Raw genomic sequence first — 26,758 nt, 5'->3', positions numbered from 1 at the left:
TACTTTTCTTTCTTACTCTCGTATAAAATATTTAGCTTTTTATTAAATAGTTATCTGCATCTTACAACCAAAGTTTGTATAATAATACACAAGTTTGGCTGTAGACCATTGTTAATCATTTACTGTGTAAAAATAACAAAAAACAAAAAGTAAATGCAAAAGTGCATAAATATTTATTTTACTTGTTTGATGTGTGTGGCGGGGCGTGGTCTGCAGTGCCGCTGCAGGGGAGGTGGACCCACGGGCGTAAAGTCTGTGCTCTTTCGGCTGTTTTTTGGGTGTGTGTCGGGCTGTCAGTTGAAAAGCTACAGCCGGCTGTGTGGGTACACCAAGCATGTGTGAAAAGTGGTCCATAACGTAATGCTTCAAAGAGTGTTCATGCAAACATTGTCGGGTCTGCCGTGGTACAATGGGACTTCTGCTCATGAACCTGTGTGCACAGCATCTGCAAATCGGGGCTGTGCAAAGTCACTTCATCTTTACCCAAAACTGTAAGCTGTCATCTGTGAGGCGCGAGCGGTGTTTGTTTTTACCATAGTTCACGGTGGAGAATGGCTGCTCTTCTGAGTTTTGCTCTCTGTAGCCGTATGAATGTCAAACTACACTGATTCGCAGCGGCATAGGCACACATAAAATTTCTTCTGAAATTTTCGCTTTCTAGTTTTAATCTATTGTATTACCAAGACTTATTGTGCTGATTCAGATCAACAGGATTTTTATATTGAAGATATTTTATTATTTTACCTCGATAACTGGGTTAGCTACATTTTAACAGCTACTCATATTTTGCTGTCTGATGTATGGCCATCGTAGCTAAAAACACTTCAACTTTTGAAAGTGAACTTAGCTCCAGAAAACAAGCAAGAATTTGACTTAAAAGTATTGCAGTGAGCAAATTAAATTAAATTGTACAACTGCATTTTCTTTCCCAGAGATTTATCAAGACAATCGCACTAAAGGAAATAGTCGTGCTTTACAGGAAACATTTTAATCAAACAGAAAATGTTCTTACCGACTCGTAGTCATACCACAAAGCATCTGGTATATATCCCCACACCACGTCTACGCCCTGAACAACACAAGAGCAAAAGACGTCTTTAGCCATTTTCACATTTTCACAATTTTATGTATATAAATGCAGAGAGAGCAAGAAGGAAAAGAAGAAAACAGATGAGTAGGAGAGTGTGCTTGTGCGCATGTGTGTGATCACTTACAGGATCCAGTACAGGTGTGATGAGCAGGTGTTTTCCCCAAAGGAACTGGCGATCCACTGTCCAGGTTTCACTATCAGAGTAGAATCTACGACAAGGAAGAATACAAGTGAAATTAGATATCCGTCATCATGTCGTGACTGACTAAAATATATTTTTGATTAAGGTTTATATGTTTAATGTTCCACTGTTTAATACCAACTTTAAAAAAATATATGCTTTGTTATAATGATAAAAAATGATATTGTTATTGTTTCTGTCTTTATTTGCTGATGATACCTCTTTTTAATTTGTCTGTGTTTTTCAGTTTAGGCCTCATATCTTAGGTGTCCTTACATCGGCTGATCATGCCAAAAGTTTTCCACCATGTTTTACAATGACTGAATTATTGGAGTAATCAATCATTTTTTTGTGTTCAGTCTCCCGTGGAATTTACAATCCATTACTTTTATGTCATTATTATCGTTATTTTTTGTTTTGTTTTGTTAATTGGTACTAAATTGATTTAAGACAATATACTGAGTGACTTACTCATGCATGACAGGACGTACAACAGTTTCCCCTGTGGTGTGGGCTTTGTAGAACATTGTGTAGAGGTAAGGCAGAAGTGTGTAACGTATCGTCAGGTAATGTTTAGAACTCGCCACCAGTACTGAGTCAGCGCCATATGCAGCTGGATCCTGAGGCTGGAGACAGAAAGACGGATTAAAGGGATGGGGCTAATAAAGCAGAGGTAATGGGAAAAAGAAAACAAAGATTTGTGGGGGTTTTACTGATAAACTAATGGAAAAGTGATCCAACAGCAAAGGGGTGAGGGAAGTAAAAAACTAGAGGATTTTAGAAGGAGTAGAGAATTAGAAGAATCGAGTGGCAATAAAGCTGTCAAAAGGACGGGTGAGGTAGTGCAAACAAATACACATTAGGCCTGTTCATAATGAATAATCACAAAATTACTTTTACATTAAGCTTTTTAATTACTCTTTACATTTGAGTGACCCAGAGGCAAAGTTTGTAAAGACAAATAGCAAACGAAAACAAATTATGTGTGATGTTAATTCAGTGACAGTGGTGAGGGCAGACTGCGGTCCTTAATCAGATCTGGGTGATATTTTAATCCCGTAACCCGTTTGTGCGTCTGTCTGTGTGTTGGGACTAGCTGTATGGGATGTGATGAGTGCCATGATTAGGGCAAAGGCCACACTTCAACTGTCTCTCCCCAGCTATGCAAAGCTTTTAGCTGCTCGGGCTCTACAGCACCTATAAAGTGTTTTGAAATGAAATGAAGTGTATACCCTGCAGCACTTTAGACCAAACAGGCAAAAAGTAAACGTCTGATATGAGACTTGTGAGAGAAAAAGGTGCCTTTAGAGTACCTTGTAGCCCTCAGCGTTGTGGTTCCGACTGAAGGGATAGAAAGCGCCGACCTGCATCCAGCGACGGCACAACTCTTCAGGGGAATCGTCAAAGAAACCACAGATGTCAGCTCCGATCTGAAACACATTTACATCAACGTTTAGCCAAAACCAGCTAATTTAAGTGTATCTTGTTGTATTGGAAAAATGAAAGTCGAATAATATTTGACAAACTCCGAGAACAGGGAATGTCAGGGATTTTAGACAGATTTGATAAGATTTCTAGATTATATTAGCAAAAAATGGCACAAATGTGATAACTTAGCCCCTTATTATGTGTGCCTATGCCAAGAGGCACACATATTACTATTCGTCGGATTTATTATTCTTCTTATTATTATTATTATTATTTTCCTTTTTCCGCCTGAAATTTTGCAGTGTATCTCGACCCGCAGTTTTTGGACAAGCTTCATATATGTTACCTCATTTTGTGCGGCTGGATCTGGAATGGTGTGCTATGACTTTTGGTGTTTATGAATATTATAGTTTTTTAAATATTAATATTTTAGTGAAAATTTTCCCGCGCTCCTCTGCCAAACAGTTTTGACAATAGGGGTACATATGTTACATCATTTTGTGCGGCTGGAGCTGGGCTAGTATGGTGTGACTTTTGGTGTTTATAACTTTTATAGTTTTTGAAATATTTAGATTTTAGTGCAAATTTAGGCCAATTTCTAGGCTCCTGAGAAAGATTCTGCTTTTGGCACCATAGAAACAGACTTCATTTGTGGTGTCTTGGCTCTCTCTAGTGGTATAACGGGAGTAGTACAGCCGAAAAGATTTTATCCTTGTGTTGAAAACTCCATATCCCACAATTCATAGCACGCCTCTACAGAGTGAACAATGGCGGCCACCACTTCGTTTTATATGTCTTTTATTCGTGTTTCTAGGTCACAAAATAAACTTTTAAGATATTTTCAGGCGAGAATGTAGGTGTGTAAACTTCAAATATCTGCTTGTTTTATCAAGACATCCCATATTTAGCGACAGTGCTCTGACGACGTCGGTCCTGCCTGACAGCTAGCTGGCTACCTAGCTAGCTGCCGCACTTGGCTGCAAATGGATAGCGAGGGGACTCTCTCTGTCGTTTCACCTCCCCGGTCTCTCGCAAATGCTCGCATAGAATCGGAGTTACAGCTGGATGTGGAAAAAATAACTGAGTTGTTTGGTGGTGCTATAACGCGGAGCTACAACAGTGGGCAGCTATCCACCGGTGTATGACAGAAAGGACATGCCGCGACCGCCGATCGACCGGTGTTTGCTAACGCGGAGGTCAATCGTGGATCAGGGAAAGCGAAGGCAGGAGCGTGAGGTGAACTGAATTTCAGGTAAGAAGTTATGACCTGCACTCTATTTGGGTCAGATATAAACCGAGTTTAGGTGTAGTTTATTTTTGTTGTGCTGACTTTTTACAATCAGTTATAATAACTCGTACTGCGTGGTAGCTAGCACGATGGAGTTTATGACAGCCTCCCCTGTCATTCTCTCGCCTGTTCAAACTTCAGTCATGAAACTGATCAATGATCGGCTTTTCTCTCTTGTTTGTTTATCACGCTAAACAACAGCAGCACGTTTAAGCTTGATCAGCTGTTGTTAGAATTCATTTGATTTTAATTTCTAGTATCAGCTGATGTTTGCTGGAGCCACAGCTGTAGAAGCGGCTGGTCGAAACCAGGAGATGACCTTACTGAATCATCAGAGCTGAACTGGTGATGGAGAAACAGGTTTACCTGTTTAGGCAAGTTGTATTTTTGAGGAATAATTTTATTATTGAACAACAACCATGTTCTCAATGAACCCAAAAAACACATTAATATCAAAGCTGAATGTTTTCAGAAGTAGTTTTTAGTTTGTGTTTAGTTTTAGCTATTTTAGGGGGATATCTGTGTGTGCAGGTGACTATTACTGTGCATAATTATTAGGCAACTTAACAAAAAACAAATATATACCCATTTCAATTATTTATTTTTACCAGTGAAACCAATATAACATCTCCACATTCACAAATATACATTTCTGACATTCAAAAACAAAACAAAAACAAATCAGCGACCAATATAGCCACCTTTCTTTGCAAGGACACTCAAAAGCCTGCCATCCATGGATTCTGTCAGTGTTTTGATCTGTTCACCATCAACATTGCGTGCAGCAGCAACCACAGCCTCCCAGACACTGTTCAGAGAGGTGTACTGTTTTCCCTCCTTGTAAATCTCACATTTGATGATGGACCACAGGTTCTCAATGGGGTTCAGATCAGGTGAACAAGGAGGCCATGTCATTAGTTTTTCTTCTTTTATACCCTTTCTTGCCAGCCACGCTGTGGAGTACTTGGACGCGTGTGATGGAGCATTGTCCTGCATGAAAATCATGTTTTTCTTGAAGGATGCAGACTTCTTCCTGTACCACTGCTTGAAGAAGGTGTCTTCCAGAAACTGGCAGTAGGACTGGGAGTTGAGCTTGACTCCATCCTCAACCCGAAAAGGCCCCACAAGCTCATCTTTGATGATACCAGCCCAAACCAGTACTCCACCTCCACCTTGCTGGCGTCTGAGTCGGACTGGAGCTCTCTGCCCTTTACCAATCCAGCCACGGGCCCATCCATCTGGCCCATCAAGACTCACTCTCATTTCATCAGTCCATAAAACCTTAGAAAAATCAGTCTTGAGATATTTCTTGGCCCAGTCTTGACGTTTCAGCTTGTGTGTCTTGTTCAGTGGTGGTCGTCTTTCAGCCTTTCTTACCTTGGCCATGTCTCTGAGTATTGCACACCTTGTGCTTTTGGGCACTCCAGTGATGTTGCAGCTCTGAAATATGGCCAAACTGGTGGCAAGTGGCATCTTGGCAGCTGCACGCTTGACTTTTCTCAGTTCATGGGCAGTTATTTTGCGCCTTGGTTTTTCCACACGCTTCTTGCGACCCTGTTGACTATTTTGAATGAAACGCTTGATTGTTCGATGATCACGCTTCAGAAGCTTTGCAATTTTAAGACTGCTGCATCCCTCTGCAAGATATCTCACTATTTTTGACTTTTCTGAGCCTGTCAAGTCCTTCTTTTGACCCATTTTGCCAAAGGAAAGGAAGTTGCCTAATAATTATGCACACCTGATATAGGGTGTTGATGTCATTAGACCACACCCCTTCTCATTACAGAGATGCACATCACCTAATATGCTTAATTGGTAGTAGGCTTTCGAGCCTATACAGCTTGGAGTAAGACAACATGCATGAAGAGGATGATGTGGACAAAATACTCATTTGCCTAATAATTTTGCACTCCCTGTATAAAATATTTAGCTTTTATTAAATAGTTATCTGAATCTTACAACCAAAGTTTGTATAATAATACACAAGATTGGCTGTAGACCATTGTTCATCATTCAGAACACTGGGTAAAAATAACAAAAAACAAAAAGTGAATGCAAAAGTGCATAAATATTTATTTTACGTGTTTGATATGTGTGGCGGGGCGTGGTCTGCAGTGCCGCTGCAGGGGAGGTGGACCCACCTGAGGGGCATCTGCAATCACACCTCTCGGGCGTAGTCTGTGCTCTCTCGGCTGTTTTTTGGGTGTGTGTCGGGCTGTGAGTTGAAAAGCTACAGCTGGCTGGGAGGGTACACCAACCATGTGTGAAAAGTGGTCCATAACGTACTGGTTCAAAGTGTGTTCGTGCAAACATTGTCGGGGTCTGCCGTGGTACAGAGGGACTTCTGCTTATGAACCTGTGTGCACAGCGTCTGCAAATCCGGGCTGTACAAAGTGACCTCATCTTTACCCAAAACTGTAAGCTGTCATCTGTGAGGCGCGAGCGGTGTTTGTTTTTACCATAATTCATGGTGGAGAATGGCTGCTCTTCTGAGTTTTGCTGTCTGTAGCCGTATGAATGGAAAACTACACAGATTAGCAGCGGCATAGGCACACATAAAATTTCTTCTGAAATTTTCGCTTTCTAGTATGCAACATGCAGCTTCTGCATGCTACATTGTTTGTAGGATGACCACAAGGGGGCAGTATATAGCGGTGTGCAATACGCTTTAAACCAGGGGTCCCCAATCTCAGTCCACGAGGGCCGGTGTCCCTGTAGGTTTTAGATGTGTCCTTGATCCATCACAGCTGATTTAATTGGATAAATTACCTTCTCTACATGTCTTGAAGTTCTCTAGAGGCCTGGTAATGAACTAATCATGTGATTCAGGTGTGTTGATCCAGGGTGAGATCTAAAACCTGCAGGGACACCGGCCCTCGTGGACTGAGATTGGGGACCCCTGCTTTAAACAAAGCCACTTTAACTGGAAGTGAACAAAAGCTGAATTTGCGTGCAATAGTATTTGCCTGCACATAGAGCTTACATCGTTGTCTGTATATGTCATCATCATCATTCATTTGCTCAGTAATAAAGTGACCGAGGTATTTCACCTTTTTATGAACTTCAAGAGTTTTTTTGTGCCAGTTTAAACAAAGGGAAATTTAGCTCTTTATCCTGCTTGGTTCTACATATCAAAACAGCACTTTTAGCAGCATTGTACTCTATGTCATATTGCACACCATGTTCAGTACAAACATTAAAAAGATCCTGTAACCCAGCACTGCTTGGACTAAAAACAACCAGGTCATCTGCATACATAAGATGATTTATCAATGTTTTACCTAATATACACCCAGTGTTACAGGCTCTCAGTTGCATGGACAAATCATCAACATATAGATTAAATAAAATTGGAGACAAAATCCCACCCTGTCTGACACCATTGCTGACACCAAAGGGGGCAGAAATACTGCTTCCCCATTTAACCTGCATGCTCTGATGAGCATACCAGTAAGAGAGAATCCTCACGATGTATTGAGGAACTCCCCGTCTCTTCAATTTATCAAAAAGTTTTCTGTGGTTCACTCGATCAAAAGCCTTAGAGGCATCAATGAAACACATGAGGACAGATGAATGTTGACTGCAGCTTGAATGATTTTGATGTATTTTGACTGTAACTTGATGGTTTTTGTATATTTATGCACTAATTGATGCCATAGGCCAAGTTGTTATTTGGTAGTGATGGCCAAATGAAGCTTTCTGAAGCATTGAAGCTTGTATTGTAAAACGGTTCATTACTCAAAGCTTTTCAACACAGTCCTCTCTGGTGACATCTGGTGGCCAGAAATATGAAGAACAGCTTAAATCCACAAAATAAAACTGACTGCTTCGTAATGATTGCCCACTCTACAGAGTGGAATTCTGTCTGATATTGGGCCTCCGTTGTGTTGCTTTAAACGTGTATTTTTTGGGGTGCCAAAAATGTTGTTTATTTCTTTAATAAATAATTTTGACCAGTAAACCTTCCTTGTTTAAACATGCACCATGGTTTGGTCTTTCTTTGCTTGTGACTTCCTGATGTTGGTAAATACAATAATTGAAAAATACCACGTTACATATAATATACATATAATAATGTACAAGACATTATGGAGTATGCTTCTGCTGTGAGGTCCTGCCTCCATGTACTTGTGCAGTTAATCGCTAGACGGGTATTTTTATAAATAAAATTAGGCAAATTTTCCTATACATATTTTTGACCTGGGGGTAGAATTGATTGTTAACTGGAAAGGGAAAATGCTTATGAACTTGCAAATTAAAAACATGATGCATTTAAGGTAACCCTTTTCCATTTGTATTTAAAAAGAAAATTAGTTCCACTGTGCGATGGCCGAACCTGTTCCTTTTCATGGAGATAATTTCTCCTGCCTTAAGGAAAATCCCTTCACATGGCACACAAGAGGCTGGAATGCAGAGAAACTGGTAGAGATACGGTTATACAGTCTACCTGGGCCCCACAAACTATCAGCTAAAGAGAATAAATAAATTGAATTGCTGTACATTTTGCAGACTAGCAGTTTAAGATTATTTAAAACATAAAATATATCTTTTTATAACATTAAGTGTAATGAGTCAAATTTAATTCTTTCTAAAGTTATTTAATGATATTTATATTATGAAAAGCAGATTTTTGACATTTTAAGTTTGTCCCGTTGTCAGATAAAATAAACACGCACAAAACAAAAGCAAACAGCTAGAACGCTGGAAAACCCACCCGACTGACCAGAATCAACTCAAAATACTTCCACACAACAGAAACTCCTCTATTCCTCGCTGGCTCCAAATCTCTAAGTGGAATGATCAGTAGTTCGCTATCGGTCACCATCAAAACACTCCACAAATCCCGCGAATGATTCACCTGCTTATAAACCAGTGAATCAGATACCGAAGCAGTTACCTTCTAAATGAAGCTTCGGACATCACTGATCACGTGACTCTGGCCAAACGAATAAAGCTTCAACACAGTGCTTCTGAAGCAGTGTGTTGATTTTTTTTGACACACGCACCGGAGCGTCAGCTTCAAGCGGGCCATCACTATTATTTGGCATAGTAATTGGTGCCAATTGGTTGTGAGTTGCAGTTATTTGTTTGTGCAGTCTGTGCATTTGTTTAATAGTTAATCCCATGTGCTGATTTGTATATTGGACAGTTGCATGTGGAATAAAAGGAGCAAATGTTACAGAAGTGTATTTTATGCGTTTTTTGTTGCGCGACATCTGTGTCCTCATGTTTAGCCTACCGCGGCCGTAGGTTGGAGGAGCCGCAACAAATTGTTAACAGAAGAGTTTGTAGATTTTATTGTATTATTTATATATAGATGAGTTTTATTGATGAGAGTTTTATAGTTTGCTGTTGCCTTAGTCCACACGGCTTTTAGAGTAAGCCTGGGGCGACACAAAACAGATTTCTATTTGGAGTCTTAATCCCCTGTTAGCTTTCAGCAGTACAGCTGCATTAGGCCTTGTACTGATTTGCTTTCTAGTTATTATTATTATTCTCCAGTTTCCGCCTGAAATTTTGCAGCGAATCTCGCCTCGCAGTTTTGAGACAAGCTTCATATATGTTACCTCATTTTGTGCGGCCGGATCTGGAATGGTGTGCTATGACTTTTGGTGTTTATGAATTTTATAGTTTTTTAAATATTAATATTTTAGTGAAAATTTTCCCGCGCTCCTCTGCCAAACAGTTTTGACATTAGGGTTACATATGTTAGATCATTTTGTGCGGCTGGAGCTGGACTATTATGTTATGACTTTTGGTGTTTATAACTTTTATAGTTTTTTAAATATTAATATTTTAGTGCAAATTTAGGCCAATTCATCTTTTGGCGCCAAATAAACAGACTTCATTTGTGGTGTCTTGGCTCTCTCTAGTGGTATGCCGGGAGTGGTACAGCCTGTGTACCCTTATTTGGATTACCGTAATGATGACAATTTCAACGGTGCACACAGCGTCGCTGCTTTCAGGAGCCCTTGGAATTTTTAAGGTTGCGCAAATCATTCAAAAGTTACGGTAATGCTTGGTGGAAAACTCAATATCCCACAATTCATAGCACGCCTCTACAGAGTGAACAATGGCGGCCACCACTTCGTTTTATATGTCTTTTATTCGTGTTTCTAGGTCACAAAATAAGCTTTTAAGATATTTTCAGGCGAGAATGTAGGTGTGTAAACTTCAAATATCTGCTTGTTTTATCAAGACATCCCATATTTAGCGACAGTGCTCTGACTACGTCGGTCCTGCCTGACAGCTAGCCGGCTACCTAGCTGGCTACCTAGCTAGCTGCCGCACTTGGCTGCAAATGGATAGCGAGGGGACTCTCTCTGTCGTTTCACCTCCCTGGTCTCTCGCAAATGCTCGCATAGAATCGGAGTTACAGCTGGATGTGGAAAAAATAACTGAGTTGTTTGGTGGTGGAGCTACAACAGAGGGCAGCTACCCACCGGTGTGTGACAGAAAGGACATGCCGCCAACGAGACATATGAGGCCGGGCAGGCGATTGCTAACGCGGTGGTCAATCATGGATCAGGGAAAGCGAAGGCAGGAGCGTGAGGTGAACTGAATTTCAGGTAAGAAGTTATGAACTGCACTCTATTTGGGTCAGATATAAACAGAGTTTAGGTGTAGTTTATTTTCGTTGTGCTGACTTTTTACAATCGTACTGCGTGCTAGCTAGCACGAGGGGAGTTTATATACAGCTGTGTGCGCGCTAAGTTACTGACGTTGGACTTTATTTTATTCATAATGGTTAGTTCGTAGAGTTGCCGTACAAACGGAATCGTGCCACATTCAGAGAAAATATTACGATTTATTCTGTCGTTACGAAGCCTCCCCTGTCATTCTCTCGCCTGTTGAAACTTCAGTCATGAAACTGATCAGTGATCGGCTTTTCTCTCTTGTTTGTTTATCGCGCTAAACAACAGCAGCACGTTTAAGCTTGATCAGCTGTTGTTAGAATTCATTTGCTTTTAATTTCTAGTATCAGCTGATGTTTGCTGCAGCCACAGCTGTAAAAACGGCTGTTCCAAACCAGATATCCTTACTGAATCATCAGAGCTGAACAGGTGATGGAGAAACAGGTTTACCCTTAGGTGACATGAATGAGTTGAAGGGAAGTTATGAACTGTTTCTGAGAGACAAACACCAAGCTCATTTTTTTGTGTAGCTGACAGCTGGTAACTGTGCAGGGGCGGATCTAGCAAAGCTTTTGCCAGGGGGCCAGGTAGGGCATTAACAGAGAAAGGTGGACACAAAGATATACTTTTCTTTCTTGCTCTCATACAGGGAGTGTAGAATTATTAGGCAAGTTGTATTTTTGAGGAATAATTTTATTATTGAACAACAACCATGTTCTCAATGAACCCAAAAAACTCATTAATATCAAAGCTGAATGTTTTTGGAAGTAGTTTATAGTTTTAGCTATTTTAGGGGGATATCTGTGTGTGCAGGTGACACTTACTGTGCATAATTATTAGGCAACTTAACAAAAAACAAATATATACCCATTTCAATTATTTATTTTTACCAGTGAAACCAATATAACATCTCCACATTCACAAATATACATTTCTGACATTCAAAAACAAAACAAAAACAAATCGGCGACCAATATAACCACCTTTCTTTGCAAGGACGCTCAAAAGCCTGCCATCCATGGATTCTGTCAGTGTTTTGATCTGTTCACCATCAACATTGCATGCAGCAGCAACCACAGCCTCCCAGACACTGTTCAGAGAGGTGTACTGTTTTCCCTCCTTGTAAATCTCACATTTGATGATGGACCACAGGTTCTCAATGGGGTTCAGATCAGGTGAACAAGGAGGCCATGTCATTAGTTTTTCCTTCTTTTATACCCTTTCTTGCCAGCCACGCTGTGGAGTACTTGGACGCGTGTGATGGAGCATTGTCCTGCATGAAAATCATGTTTTTCTTGAAGGATGCAGACTTCTTCCTGTACCACTGCTTGAAGAAGGTGTCTTCCAGAAACTGGCAGTAGGACTGGGAGTTGAGCTTGACTCCATCCTCAACCCGAAAAGGCCCCACAAGCTCATCTTTGATGATACCAGCCCAAACCAGTACTCCACCTCCACCTTGCTGGCGTCTGAGTCGGACTGGAGCTCTCTGCCCTTTACCAATCCAGCCACGGGCCCATCCATCTGGCCCATCAAGACTCACTCTCATTTCATCAGTCCATAAAACCTTAGAAAAATCAGTCTTGAGATATTTCTTGGCCCAGTCTTGACGTTTCAGCTTGTGTGTCTTGTTCAGTGGTGGTCATCTTTCAGCCTTTCTTACCTTGGCCGTGTCTCTGAGTATTGCACACCTTGTGCTTTTGGGCACTCCAGTGATGTTGCAGCTCTGAAATATGGCCAAACTGGTGGCAAGTGGCATCTTGGCAGCTGCACGCTTGACTTTTCTCAGTTCATGGGCAGTTATTTTGCGCCTTGGTTTTTCCACACGCTTCTTGCGACCCTGTTGACTATTTTGAATGAAACGCTTGATTGTTCGATGGTCACGCTTCAGAAGCTTTGCAATTTTAAGACTGCTGCATCCCTCTGCAAGATATCTCACTATTTTTGACTTTTCTGAGCCTGTCAAGTCCTTCTTTTGACCCATTTTGCCAAAGGAAAGGAGGTTGCCTAATAATTATGCACACCTGATATAGGGTGTTGATGTCATTAGACCACACCCCTTCTCATTACAGAGATGCACATCACCTAATATGCTTAATTGGTAGTAGGCTTTCGAGCCTATACAGCTTGGAGTAAGACAACATGCATGAAGAGGATGATGTGGACAAAATACTGATTTGCCTAATAATTCTGCACTCCCTGTAAACACCAAGCTCCTTTTTTTGTGTAGCTGACAGCTGGTAACTGTGCAGGGGCGGATCTAGCAAAGCTTTTGCCAGGGGGCCAGGTAGGGCATTAACAGAGAAAGGTGGACATAAAGATATACTTTTCTTTCTTACTCTCATATAAAATATTTAGCTTTTATTAAATAGTTATCTGAATCTCACAACCAAAGTTTGTATAATAATACACAAGATTGGCTGTAGACCATTGTTCATAATTCAGAACACTGTGTAGAAATAACAAAAAACAAAAAGTGAATGCATGTGTGAAAAGTGGTCTATAATGTAATGCTTCAAAGCGTGTTCATGCAAACATTGTCGGGTCTGCCGTGGTACAATGGGACTTCTGCTCATGAACCTGTGTGCACAGCGTCTGCAAATCGGCGCTGTACGAAGTAACTTCATCTTTACACAAAACTGTAAGATGTCATCTGTGAAGCGTGAGCGGTGTTTGTTTTTACCATAGTTCATGGTGGAGAATGGCTGCTCTTCTGAGTTTTGCTGTCTGTAGCCGTATGAATGGCAACTACAGTGATTAGCAGCGGCATAGGCACACATAAAATTTCTTCTGAAATTTTCGCTTTCTAGTTTGTCTTTTGAAATGTCTCTCTTGATCTTGGTTAAATCTACTTGAGATTTAGTGGCAGTAGCTGTGGGTTGTAATCTTTATTTACATTAATTGCACAATTGAGTCCAAAAAAGAGACTGCATTCAAAGGCCACTCTGCAGAGACTGTTTGCTTTCTATTATTTACTTATTGGTCACATTTTACAGCAGGCTCAATGGGAGGGAATTGATCCAAATCCCGTTTGCCCTGTGTTCTATATGTGTCTTCTGAGACACCTAAAAGGCAGGCTGCGGTGATACAGTCCCAATAGGAGTCCCTGGCATGTATATGCAAATGCCTGATGTGCACAGCCGGAGAAGTGTGTGTGTGTGTACATCTGACTCACTGTTTTTCTACTGTTGTTTGAAATCTGTGCACTAGGTATACCTGTGTCAGTGAAATAGTTTGTGAAACCCTCTGTTTTATTTTTTTCTTTACCTATTCTATGCATCTGCACATGTCATATGTACGTGATAATGCTTAATGTTATTATCATACTTTTATATGTTGCTAAAGTGAAAAAACATCTTTCTTTTGCTAATATTCAAAGCTTTTTGGTCAGCTAACATTTAACATTTGCCCTTTTCTGAAGGTTTGCTACTCACATAGGGTATTCCAAAGAGCCCAAACTCCAGCATGCCAGGGATAGCCCATTTCATGTCATTCCAGGTGGCAGCATTGTCACCTAGCCAGTGACCTGAATATTTCCCCACACCTGGAAAGGAAGAGCGGGTCAACATCATGGAGCGGTTTTCTCCAAACACGCGGTCCATAGCTCTGTGGGACGGAGAGAAGAAAGAAAAGAGACAACCAGATGATGCCGGGTCACTCAGGTACAAAAGGACAGGGGGACAAAAAAAGCAAGAATGCACAAGTAACAGAGAAACAGGTATCAAAAGTGGATATGAGGGGTAATACTGTATTTTTAGAGAAATGAGAATTAGGAGATGTAAAGTAAACAAAATTAATTTGTGTGTTGCTATAACTTACTCATGAGTCTCCCCTAATTAGTGTGAATGCTTGTAAAAGCATTCACAGTATTGTTCTTCTAATCTTTATTGTGTGGATGCTGGAGGCATCCACACTATTGTTTTCCTGTTTCTCTTTATTCTTTATTATTATTGTGTGGATGCTGGAGGCATCCACACTATTGAGTTCCTGTTTCTCTTTATTCTTTATTCTACTTTATTATTATTATTCTAGTTGCCACTTTTGCACTTTTTTTGGCACTTTTCTACTTCCACAATTTTCAGCCGATTTTCACCGTTCAAATTTTAAACTATTCTGCTATTTCTGCTAATGTGCGCTATGACTTTTGGTATTTTTAACTGTTATACTTTTTAAAATATTAAGCTTTTTATGCTTTTTTTTGTCCCATTGAAATGAATGGGAAACTTCCACAATTCTGCTAAAATTTGCTTGTTTTTGAAACTTAACTACTTTATCATACTTTCGCCTAGAACAACCATTCAAATTTTAAAATGTTCACAAATTATTGGGCTATTCATGAATGATTCAGCTTTTTCATATCTGTTACCGTTTTAATCTTATCCCTCTTTAAGTTTTGAGTTTCATTTTTGTGATTTTTCAGAAAATACATGCGTTGTTATGGTTGCTATGCACTTGGCTTTCAGTGTGCCACTGAAAGTTTTGCAGTCTTCTCTTCATGTCCGAACAACTTCTTGGTACTTGCTCAATCTTCACTCCACTTCCACAATTTATACATCAAAACGTAGGTATTTTTACTGGCTTTCAGAAAATGTTACTATCATTGTTGTGGGATTTATAGAATTTTGGCAAATCTCCTCAGACCAACACAAAGTCTGAAAACTCTCCATAGAAAGTCAATGGAGAGTTTGTTCAAAATCACCGCTTGATTTCTGTAATGAGAGGCATATTCGAATCGTCATATCTCCTTAACGAAGCGAAGTTAAAACATGAGGCTTGTCCCAGTATATCTTGAGACACTCCTGACGCTCACAATTCAAGAATTTTTTTCTCACCTATTACCGTTCTGAGATGAGTTACACTTGTTTGAGGGTAGGAAATTCGTCCTTCGCTCAGATTTCTTCAGATTTCAAACTCTGGAAATGAACCACTTTTTTCTCTCGTCATATCTTTTTGATGGATTTCCACAGAGACCTGAAAATTTCCATGACTGTTCACCAAAGCCTGCTGTCTCTTACGGTGAAAGAATGATATCAATACTCCAAATAGATTTAGAGTTAGAAAGCGTTGTTTGAGGGCAAGTCAAGGCAGTTTTCGCTTGCCTCTACTCAGTTATGGTGCATTACAAGTCAAATATCTTTAATAATTCATATTTTAATGATAAATTGTAAACACTTGAAGATTCCCCCATCTCTTCTGAACAAAACGGTGTAAGAATGACCGTTCTAGCCCTACGGTTAGGAAATTATGGCCATTTGTTTGAGGGGAACCCTCACTATGAGAAATACACTGCAGAAATCCTGTCTCTCTCTGTGCTGAGTGTGTAAAAACGGCTGCACCTGTTTTGGCGGGAAAAAGTACACAGCCTCTCTGATTGGTGGATTCAAATTTAGCAGCTCCCAGGCTGCTTGACTGACCTAGAAACTTGCTTGTCTCTCCCTGTGTGTGTGTGTGTGTGTGTGTGTGTGTGTGTGTGTGTGTGACAGAGAGAGAGAGAAAGGGAGGGCGAGAGAGAGTTTTTATGGGAGCATCTTATTGTATGATTTCAATTCAATATATTTAGACTGGTTGACTGAATTTGGTCCTGTGTGTGTCTCTCTGTGCATGTGTGTTTCCATATGTGTCCATATTTGTGATTGTGTGACTACTGTTATACTTTTTTTTGCTGATTTTTTTTTCATTTCACAATTACATTTGAGGGACCCTTAGCATGTTCAGCATTTTTTCAGCTGTTCTTTTTCCTTTTCCAATTTTTCTGTTTAAGTTATTACTATTGTGTTGAGTCATAGCATTTCTGTTGCTTTTCAGTATTTGTGCTAAATACAGCATTTCTGCTAAATCATACTATGTCTGCTATTTTATGAGATTTGTGCTAAATACAGCATTTCTGCTAAATCATACTCTTTCTGCTATTTCATAAGATTTGTGCTAAATATAGTGTTTCTGCCAAATTTAGTATTTTTGATTAATTAGGGTTTTTCTACCAAATCATAGTATAGTTTTACTGCTTTTTATAGGATTTTTAGAGGATATTTATATTGCTTAATATAGTATTTCTGCTTTTTATAGGATTTGTGCTTAATATAGTTTTTCTAAAAAATGTAGTATTTATGCTTAATCATACTATTTCTATATATTTCTGCCAGGTCCCCAGGCAGCTAATCCTCTGTGAGGACTGATACATACAAATACATATCAGGGCCTGCACGGCTTCCCAGCCAGCCAATCATATCTGGGGTCTGCCCTTTCTTCTCTCGTCATATCTCAGCAACAGATGTACAAAGAGCAATGCAAATCACAGTCAAAGTACACCAAAGTCCGCTGATTCACCCAGTACAAGAATTATGCTTCTAGTCCACCTAGTTTTTGAGTTACACGACGTTTTGTAACTGCAAAAAACGGTGTTTTTCGCCTCTCACCGCAATCTAATTCTGACTGCTCATCACCCTGTTTTCCAGGCGCTCGCTCTCTTTCCCAGTGGCGCAGTTGGTAATGACACAGGTCTGCAACCCAAAGGTCGTGGGTTCAATTACACCTTGGGCAACATGTGTTTTTTCCCTACAAATTAATACACTATCACAGACCACTAATTCATATACATCATTTATTACAATTCTGCAACCTTTTATGATTTTAGCAGCTTTTCTAATATGGACCTCAGATTCTTGTTAACACTCCATGGCACAAATACTGTTCCCTTTAGGCTCTGTGTGTGTGTGTGTGTGTGTGTGTGTGTGTGTGAGAGAGAGAGAGAGCGAGAGAGAGCCTTTTGATGGGAGCATCTTATTATATCATTTAAATTCAATATATTTAGACTGGTTGACTGAATTTGGTCCTGTGTGTGTCTCTCTGTGCATGTGTGTTTCCATATGTGCCCATATTTGTGATTGTGTGACTGTTATACTTTTTTTGCTGATTTTTTTTTTTCAATTAACAATTAGATTTGAGGGACCCTTAGCATGTTCAGGATTTTTCCAGCTGTCCATTTTGCTTTTCCAATTTTTCTATAAGTTATTACTGTTGTGCTAAGTCATAGCATTTCTGCTGCTTTTTAGTATTTGTGCTAAATACAGCATTTCTGCTAAATCATACTATGTCTGCTATTTTATGAGATTTGTGCCAAATACAGCATTTCTGCTAAATCATACTATGTCTGCTATTTTATGAGATTTGTGCCAAATACAGCATTTCTGCTAAATCATACTATTTCTGCTATTTTATGAGATTTGTGCCAAATACAGCATTTCTGCTAAATCATACTATTTCTGCTATTTTATGAGATTTGTGCCAAATACAGCATTTCTGCTAAATCATACTATTTCTGCTATTTCATAAGATTTGTACTAAATATAGTGTTTCTGCCAAATATAGTATTTCTGCTTAATTATAGTATTTCTGCCATTTTATAGTATTTGTGCTAAAACATAGTATTTCTACTAAATGTAGTATTTATGCTTAATCATACTATTTGTATATATTTCTGCCAGGTCCCCAGGCAGCTAATCCTCTGTGAGGACTGATACATATAAAATTTACATATCAGGGCCTGCACAGCTTCCCAGCCAGCCAATCATATCTGAGGTCTGCCCTTTCTTCTCTCGTCATATCTCAGCGACCGATGTACAAAGAGCAATGCAAATCACAGTCAAAGTACACGAAAGTACGCTGATTCACCCAGTACAAGAATTATGCTTCTAGTCCACCTAGTTTTTGAGTTACACGACGTTTTGTAACTCCAAAAAACAGCGTTTTTCGCCTCTCACCGCAATCTAATTCTGACTGCTCATCACCCTGTTTTCCAGGCGCTCGCTCTCTTTCCCAGTGGTGCAGTTGGTAATGACACAGGTCTGCAACCCAAAGGTCGTGGGTTCAATTACACCTTGGGCAACATGTTTTTTTCCCTACAAATTAATACACTATCACAGACCACTAATTCATATTCATCATTTATTACAATTCTGCAACCTTTTATGATTTTAGCAGCTTTTCTAATATGGACTTCAGATTCTTGTTAGCACTCCATGGCAGAAATACTGTTCCCTTTAGGCTCTGTGTATGTGTGTGTGTATCAATGTTTCTCCCATTTTAAAGTATTACTCCTCCATAATTGTATTTCTGTTAAATCAAAGTACTTTTACTACATCTTAGTACTTCTGCTCAATCATAGTATTTCTGCTAAATCATAGTATTTTGCCAAATTATGGTTTTTGTGCCAAATCATAACATTTGTTTTATGTTATAGTATTACTACTAAGTGGAGGAATTTCTGTCATGTTACAGTATATGTGCTGATTACAGTATTTCTGCTAAATCATAGTATTTCTACTATATTATATTTTTCTTTCTAAATATAGCATTTCTGCTATATAATTGTATTACTGCTATGTTATAATATTTGTGCTAAACCAGAGTATTTCTGCTGAAACATAGTATTTCTGCCGAATGATAGTATTTCTGTCAAATTACAGTATTTGTGCTAAAACATAGTATTTTTTAAAAAAATTTCAATATTAATAGTAAATTACAGTGTCTCTGGTAAATCGCCGCATTTCTGCTATGTTGTACTGTTTTTCTAAATCATAGTATTTCTGTAATGTTTAAGAATGTTTGGCTAAATATATTCTTTCTGTTATCTTATACTATTTCTCCTAAATTCTTGTATTTTTGAGAAGTTATCGTGTTTCTGGTAAGTTACAATATTTCTGCTAAGTTCTGCTATGCTATTGTATTTCTGCCAAGTATTATGTTTCCTCTAAGATATTGCAGTTCTGCTAAGTTACTACATTTTAGCAAAGTTCCTTTGCTTCTGCAAAGTTTTTACAAATTCTGCAACTTTTCAGCTTTTTCTGCTAGTTTCAGCAGACAGCTTCAGCATTATAGCATCCACACTGCATTTTCGCAGGAAATGCAAATTTTTCTAGTTTTTATTCTAGTTGCTTCCGTACGTTTTTTGGACTTTAACTACTTTAACAATTTTCAGCCGATTTTCACCGTTCAAATTTTAAACTATTCAGCTTTTTCTGCTAACGACTGCTATGACTTTTGGTATTTTTAACTGTTATACTTTTTAAAATATTAAGCTTTTTTCCTTTAATTTGTCCCATTGAAATGAATGGGAAACTTCTGCAATTCTGCTAAAACTTGCTTGATTTTGAAACTTAACTACTTTGTCATACTTTCGCCTAGAACAACCATTCAAATTTTAAAATGTTCACAAATTATTGGGCTATTCATGAATGATTCAGCTTTTTCATATCTGTTACCGTTTTCATCTTATCCCTCTTTAAGTTTTGAGTTTCATCTTTGTGATTTTTCACAAAATACATGCGTTGTTATGGTTGCTATGCACTTGGCTTCCAGTGTGCCACTGTAAGTTTCGCAGTCTTCTCTTCATGTTCGAACAACTTCTTGCTACTTGCTCAATTTTCACTTAACTTCCACAAATTATACATCAAAATGTAGGTATTTTTGCTGGCTTTCAGAAAATGTCACTATCATTGTTGTAGGATTTATAGAATTTTGGCAAATCTCCTCAGACCAACACAAAGTCTGAAAACTCTCCATAGAAAGTCAATGGAGAGTTTGTTCAAAATCACCGCTGGATTTCTCTAATGAGAGGCATTTTCGAATCGTCATATCTCCTTAACGAAGCGAAGTTAAGACATGAGGCTTGTGCCAATATATCTTCAGACACTCCTGACGCTCACAATTCAAGAATTTTTTTCTCATCTATTACCATTTGGCCATGAATTGGGTTTGTTTGAGGGTAGGAAATTTGTCCCTCGCTCAGATTTCTTCAGATTTCAAACTCTGGAAATGAGGCACTTTTTTCTCTCGTCATATCTTTTTGATGGATTTCCACAGAGACCTGAAAATTTCCATGATTGTTCACCAAAGCCTGCTGTCTCTTACGGTGAAAGAATGATATCAATACTCCAAATAGATTTAGAGTTAGAAAGCGTTGTTTGAGGGCAAGCCAAGGCAGTTTTCGCTTGCCTATACTCAGTTATGGTGCATTAGAAGTCAAATATCTTCAATAATTCATATTTTAATGATAAAGTGTCAACACTTTAAGATTCCCCCATCTCTTCTGAACAAAACGGTGTAAGAATGACCGTTCTAGCCCCTACGGTTAGGAAATTATGGTCATTTGTTTGAGGGGAGTCGTCATTATGAGAAATAGACTGCAAAAGTCCTGTGTCTCTCTGTGCTGCCTGCACCTGTTTTGGCGGGAAAAAGTGCACAGGCTCTCTGATTGGTGGATTCAAATTCAGCAGCTCCCAGGCTGCTTGACTGAGCTAGAAACTTACTTCTCTCTCCCTGTGTGTGTGTGTGTGTGTGTGTGTGTGTGTGTTTGTGTGTGTGTGTGTGACAGAGAGAGAGAGAGGGAGAGAGAGAGAGAGAGAGAGAGAGAGAAAGCCTTTTTATGGGATGATCTCATTGTAAGATTCAAATTCAATATATTTAGACTGGTTGACTGAATTGGATCTTGTGTGTGTGTGTGTGTGTGTGTGTGTGTGTGTGTGTGTGTGTGACAGAGAGAGAGAGAGAGAGAAAGCCTTTTTATGGGATGATCTCATTGTAAGATTTAAATTCAATATATTTAGACTGGTTGACTGAATTGGATCTTGTGTGTGTGTGTGTGTGTGTGTGTGTGTGTGTGTGACAGAGAGAGAGAGAGAGAGAGAGAAAGCCTCTTTATGGGATGATCTCATTGTAAGATTCAAATTAAATATATTTAGACTGGTTGACTGAATTGGATCTTGTGTGTCCGTGTGTGTGTGTGTGTGTGTGTGTGTGTGTGTGTGTGTGACAGAGAGAGAGAGGGAGAGAGAGAGAGAGAGAGAGAGAAAGCCTTTTTATGGGATGATCTCATTGTAAGATTCAAATTCAATATATTTAGACTGGTTGACTGAATTGGATCCTCTGTGTGTGTGTGTGTGTGTGTGTGTGTGACAGAGAGAGGGAGAGAGAGAGAGAGAGAGAGAGAGAGAGAGAGAGAGAGAAAGCCTCTTCATGGGATGATGTCATTGTAAGATTCAACTTCAATATATTTAGACTGGTTGACTGAATTGGATCTTGTGTGTGTGTATGTGTGTGTGTGTGTGTGTGTGTGTGTGTGACAGAGAGAGAGAGGGAGAGAGAGAGAGAGAGAGAGAAGGCCTTTTTATGGGACGATCTCATTGTAAGATCTAAATTCAATATATTTAGACTGGTTGACTGAATTGGATCTTGTGTGTGTGTGTGTGTGTGTGTGTGTGACAGAGAGAGAGAGAAAGGGAGGGCGAGAGAGAGTTTTTATGGGAGCATCTTATTATATGATTTAAATTCAATATATTTAGACTGGTTGACTGAATTTGATCCTGTGTGTGTGTCTCTGTGCATGTGTGTTTCCATATGTGTCCATATTTGTGATTGTGTCACTGTTATACTTTTTTTTGCTGATTTTTTTCATTTAACAATTACATTTGAGGGACCCTTAGCATGTTCAGGATTCTTTCAGCTGTCCATTTTGCTTTTCCAATTTTTCTATTTAAGTTATTACTATTGTGTTGAGTCATAGCATTTCTGCTGCTTTTCAGTATTTGTGCTAAATACAGCATTTCTGCAAAATCATACTATGTCTGCTATTTTATGAGATTTGTGCTAAATACAGCATTTCTGCTAAATCATACTCTTTCTGCTATTTCATAAGATTTGTGCTAAATATAGTGTTTCTGCTATTTCTGCCAAATTTAGTATTTTTGATTAATTAGGGTTTTTCTACCAAATCATAGTACAGTTTTACTGCTTTTTATAGGATTTTTAGAGGATATTTATATTGCTTAATATAGTATTTCTGCTTTTTATAGGATTTGTGCTTAATATAGTTTTTCTAAAAAATGTAGTATTTATGCTTAATCATACTATTTCTATATATTTCTGCCAGGTCCCCAGGCAGCTAATCCTCTGTGAGGACTGATACATACAAATACATATCAGGGCCTGCACGGCTTCCCAGCCAGCCAATCATATCTGGGGTCTGCCCTTTCTTCTCTCGTCATATCTCAGCGACAGATGTACAAAGAGCAATGCAAATCACAGTCAAAGTACACGAAAGTACGCTGATTCACCCAGTACAAGAATTATGCTTCTAGTCCACCTAGTTTTTGAGTTACACGACGTTTTGTAACTGCAAAAAACGGCGTTTTTCGCCTCTCACCGCAATCTGATTCTGACTGCTCATCACCCTGTTTTCCAGGCGCTCGCTCTCTTTCCCAGTGGCGCAGTTGGTAATGACACAGGTCTGCAACCCAAAGGTCGTGGGTTCAATTACACCTTGGGCAACATGTGTTTTTTCCCTACAAATTAATACACTATCACAGACCACTAATTCATATTCATCATTTATTACAATTCTGCAACCTTTTATGATTTTAGCAGCTTTTCTAATATGGACCTCAGATTCTTGTTAACACTCCATGGCACAAATACTGTTCCCTTTAGGCTCTGTGTGTGTGTGTGTGTGTGTGTGTGTGTGTGTGTGTGTGTGTGTGAGAGTGAGAGAGAGAGAGAGAGAGCGAGAGAGAGCCTTTTGATGGGAGCATCTTATTATATCACTCAAATTCAATATATTTAGACTGTCTGACTGAATTTGGTCCTGTGTGTGTCTCTCTGTGCATGTGTGTTTCCATATGTGCCCATATTTGTGATTGTGTGACTGTTATACTTTTTTTGCTGATTTTTTTTTTTTCATTTAACAATTAGATTTGAGGGACCCTTAGCATGTTCAGGATTTTTCCAGCTGTCCATTTTGCTTTTCCAATTTTTCTATAAGTTATTACTGTTGTGCTAAGTCATAGCATTTCTGCTGCTTTTCAGTATTTGTGCTAAATACAGCATTTCTGCTAAATCATACTATTTCTGCTATTTTATGAGATTTGTGCCAAATACAGCATTTCTGCTAAATCATACTATTTCTGCTATTTCATAAGATTTGTACTAAATATAGTGTTTCTGCCAAATATAGTATTTCTGCTTAATTATAGTATTTCTGCCATTTTATAGTATTTGTGCTAAAACATAGTATTTCTACTAAATGTAGTATTTATGCTTAATCATACTATTTGTATATATTTCTGCCAGGTCCCCAGGCAGCTAATCCTCTGTGAGGACTGATACATACAAATACATACCAGGGCCTGCACGGCTTCCCAGCCAGCCAATCATATCTGGGGTCTGCGCTTTCTTCTCTCGTCATATCTCAGCGACAGATGTACAAAGAGCAATGCAAATCACAGTCAAAGTACACCAAAGTCCGCTGATTCACCCAGTACAAGAATTATGCTTCTAGTCCACCTAGTTTTTGAGTTACACGACGTTTTGTGACTGCAAAAAACGGCGTTTTTCGCCTCTCACCGCAATCTGACTCTGACTGCTCATCACCCTGTTTTCCAGGCGCTCGCTCTCTTTCCCAGTGGCGCAGTTGGTAATGACACAGGTCTGCAACCCAAAGGTCATGGGTTCCATTACACCTTGGGCAACATGTGTTTTTTCCCTACAAATTAATACACTATCACAGACCACTAATTCATATTCATCATTTATTACAATTCTGCAACCTTTTATGATTTTAGCAGCTTTTCTAATATGGACCTCAGATTCTTCTTAACACTCCATGGCACAAATACTGTTCCCTTTAGGCTCTGTGTGTGTGTGTGTGTGTGTGTGTGTGTGTGTGTGTGTGAGTGTGTGTGTGTGTGTGTGAGTGTGTGTGTGAGAGAGAGAGAGAGAGCGAGAGAGAGCCTTTTGATGGGAGCATCTTATTATATCACTTAAATTCAATATATTTAGACTGGTTGACTGAATTTGGTCCTGTGTGTGTCTCTCTGTGCATGTGTGTTTCCATATGTGCCCATATTTGTGATTGTGTGACTGTTATACTTTTTTTGCTGATTTTTTTTTTTTCAATTAACAATTAGATTTGAGGGACCCTTAGCATGTTCAGGATTTTTCCAGCTGTCCATTTTGCTTTTCCAATTTTTCTATAAGTTATTACTGTTGTGCTAAATACAGCATTTCTGCTAAATCATACTATTTCTGCTATTTCATAAGATTTGTACTAAATATAGTGTTTCTGCCAAATATAGTATTTCTGCTTAATTATAGTATTTCTGCCATTTTATAGTATTTGTGCTAAAACATAGTATTTCTACTAAATGTAGTATTTATGCTTAATCATACTATTTGTATATATTTCTGCCAGGTCCCCAGGCAGCTAATCCTCTGTGAGGACTGATACATATAAATTTTACATATCAGGGCCTGCACGGCTTCCCAGCCAGCCAATCATATCTGAGGTCTGCCCTTTCTTCTCTCGTCATATCTCAGCGACAGATGTACAAAGAGCAATGCAAATCACAGTCAAAGTACACCAAAGTACGCTGATTCACCCAGTACAAGAATTATGCTTCTAGTCCACCTAGTTTTTGAGTTACACGACGTTTTGTAACTCCAAAAAACTGCGTTTTTCGCCTCTCACCGCAATCTAATTCTGACTGCTCATCACCCTGTTTTCCAGGCGCTCGCTCTCTTTCCCAATTCTGCAAACATTTATGATTTTAGCAGCTTTTCTAATATGGACCTCAGATTCTTGTTAACACTCCATGGCACAAATACTGTTCCCTTTAGGCTCTGTGTATGTGTGTGTATCAATATTTCTCCCATTTTAAAGTATTACTCCTCCATAATTGTATTTCTGTTAAATCAAAGTACTTTTACTACATCTTAGTACTTCTGCTCAATCATAGTATTTCTGCTAAATCATAGTATTTTGCCAAATTATGGTTTTTGTGCCAAATCATAACATTTGCTTTATGTTATATTATTACTACTAAGTGGAGGAATTTCTGTCATGTTACAGTATATGTGCTGATTACAGTATTTCTGCTAAATCATAGTATTTCTACTATATTATATTTTTCTTTCTAAATATAGTATTTCTGCTATATAATTTTATTTCTGCTATGTTATAATATTTGTGCTAAACCAGAGTATTTCTGCTGAAACATAGTATTTCTGCCAAATGATAGTATTTCTGTCAAATTACAGTATTTGTGCTAAAACATAGTATGTTTTTTTTAAATTTCAATATTAATAGTATTTTACAGTGTCTCTGGTAAATCGCAGCATTTCTGCTACGTTGTACTGTTTTTCTAAATCATAGTATTTCTGTAATGTTTAAGAATGTTTGGCTAAATATATTCTTTCTGTTATCTTATACAATTTCTCCTAAATTCTTGTATTTTTGAGAAGTTATCGTGTTTCTGGTAAGTTACAATATTTCTGCTAAGTTCTGCTATGCTATTGTATTTTTGCCAAGTATTATGTTTCCTCTAAGATATTACAGTTCTGCTAAGTTACTACATTTTAGCAAAGTTCCTTTGCTTCTGCAAAGCTTTTACAAATTCTGCAACTTTTCAGCTTTTTCTGCTAGTTTCAGCAGACAGCTTCAGCATTACAGCATCCACACTGCATTTTCGCAGGAAATGCAAATTTTTCTAGTTAGTGTGAATGCTTGTAAAAGCATTCACAGTATTGTTCTTCTAATCTTTATTATTATTATTATTATATTTTATTATATATTCCGTACGTTTTTTGTACTGTATCTCCTTCAAAACCGTTCAACTTAGAAAAACCATTCAAACACCGTTAGATTCCTCTTCTTTTGGACATGACTGCTTCTATTTTTCTCATTTTTAACATTTATATTTTTAATTTTATTCAACTTTTTTCAACAAAAATTTCCCATGTATTTCAATGGGGAGACCCTTCAAATCCTCATTCAACTTACTCATTTTCAAACTGTATCTACTTCAACATAGGTTGACATAGAGCCACCATTCAAACTTTAAAACGAAGACAAGACATTCAACTATTCAACTTGTATTTATCTTTTCAATATCTGTTATACTTTTTCTTCAGTTCCAGTTTAAGTTTCATGATGTTTTTTCAGCCGTTTCAGAGTTTATAATGGGTGTGTATGGGACGGAATGTTGGGGCTAGAGTGAGACAGCTCAACTGCCAGAGTGAGAGGAGCGAAAAAATTAATCTTAAAATATTTTTTAAAACTGCTGCTGTGTCCACGGTGTTTGCTCTACAGG

At 38.6% G+C, this 26,758-nt stretch overlaps 1 protein-coding gene across 2 annotated transcripts in view; it reads right to left on the bottom strand.

Moving 5' to 3' along the window:
* The window catches only part of LOC100694894 (maltase-glucoamylase, intestinal), a 69,701-nt gene that overhangs the window by 25,736 nt on the left and 17,207 nt on the right, over positions 1-26,758 (bottom strand). For both annotated transcript variants that reach the window (XM_019361017.2, XM_005459498.4), the window contains exons 16-20: positions 14,054-14,225; positions 2,585-2,701; positions 1,743-1,897; positions 1,215-1,299; positions 1,013-1,069 (exon numbers count right to left, since the gene is read on the bottom strand). In XM_019361017.2, coding sequence (XP_019216562.1) covers positions 1,013-1,069; positions 1,215-1,299; positions 1,743-1,897; positions 2,585-2,701; positions 14,054-14,225 — 586 coding nt within the window. The remainder of the gene's footprint in view (positions 1-1,012; positions 1,070-1,214; positions 1,300-1,742; positions 1,898-2,584; positions 2,702-14,053; positions 14,226-26,758) is intronic.

Source organism: Oreochromis niloticus, linkage group LG7 (assembly GCF_001858045.2).
Source record: "Oreochromis niloticus isolate F11D_XX linkage group LG7, O_niloticus_UMD_NMBU, whole genome shotgun sequence".
In the NCBI taxonomy this organism is placed as follows: Eukaryota; Metazoa; Chordata; class Actinopteri; order Cichliformes; family Cichlidae; genus Oreochromis; species Oreochromis niloticus.
This window is presented reverse-complemented; position numbering and strand designations above follow the sequence as displayed.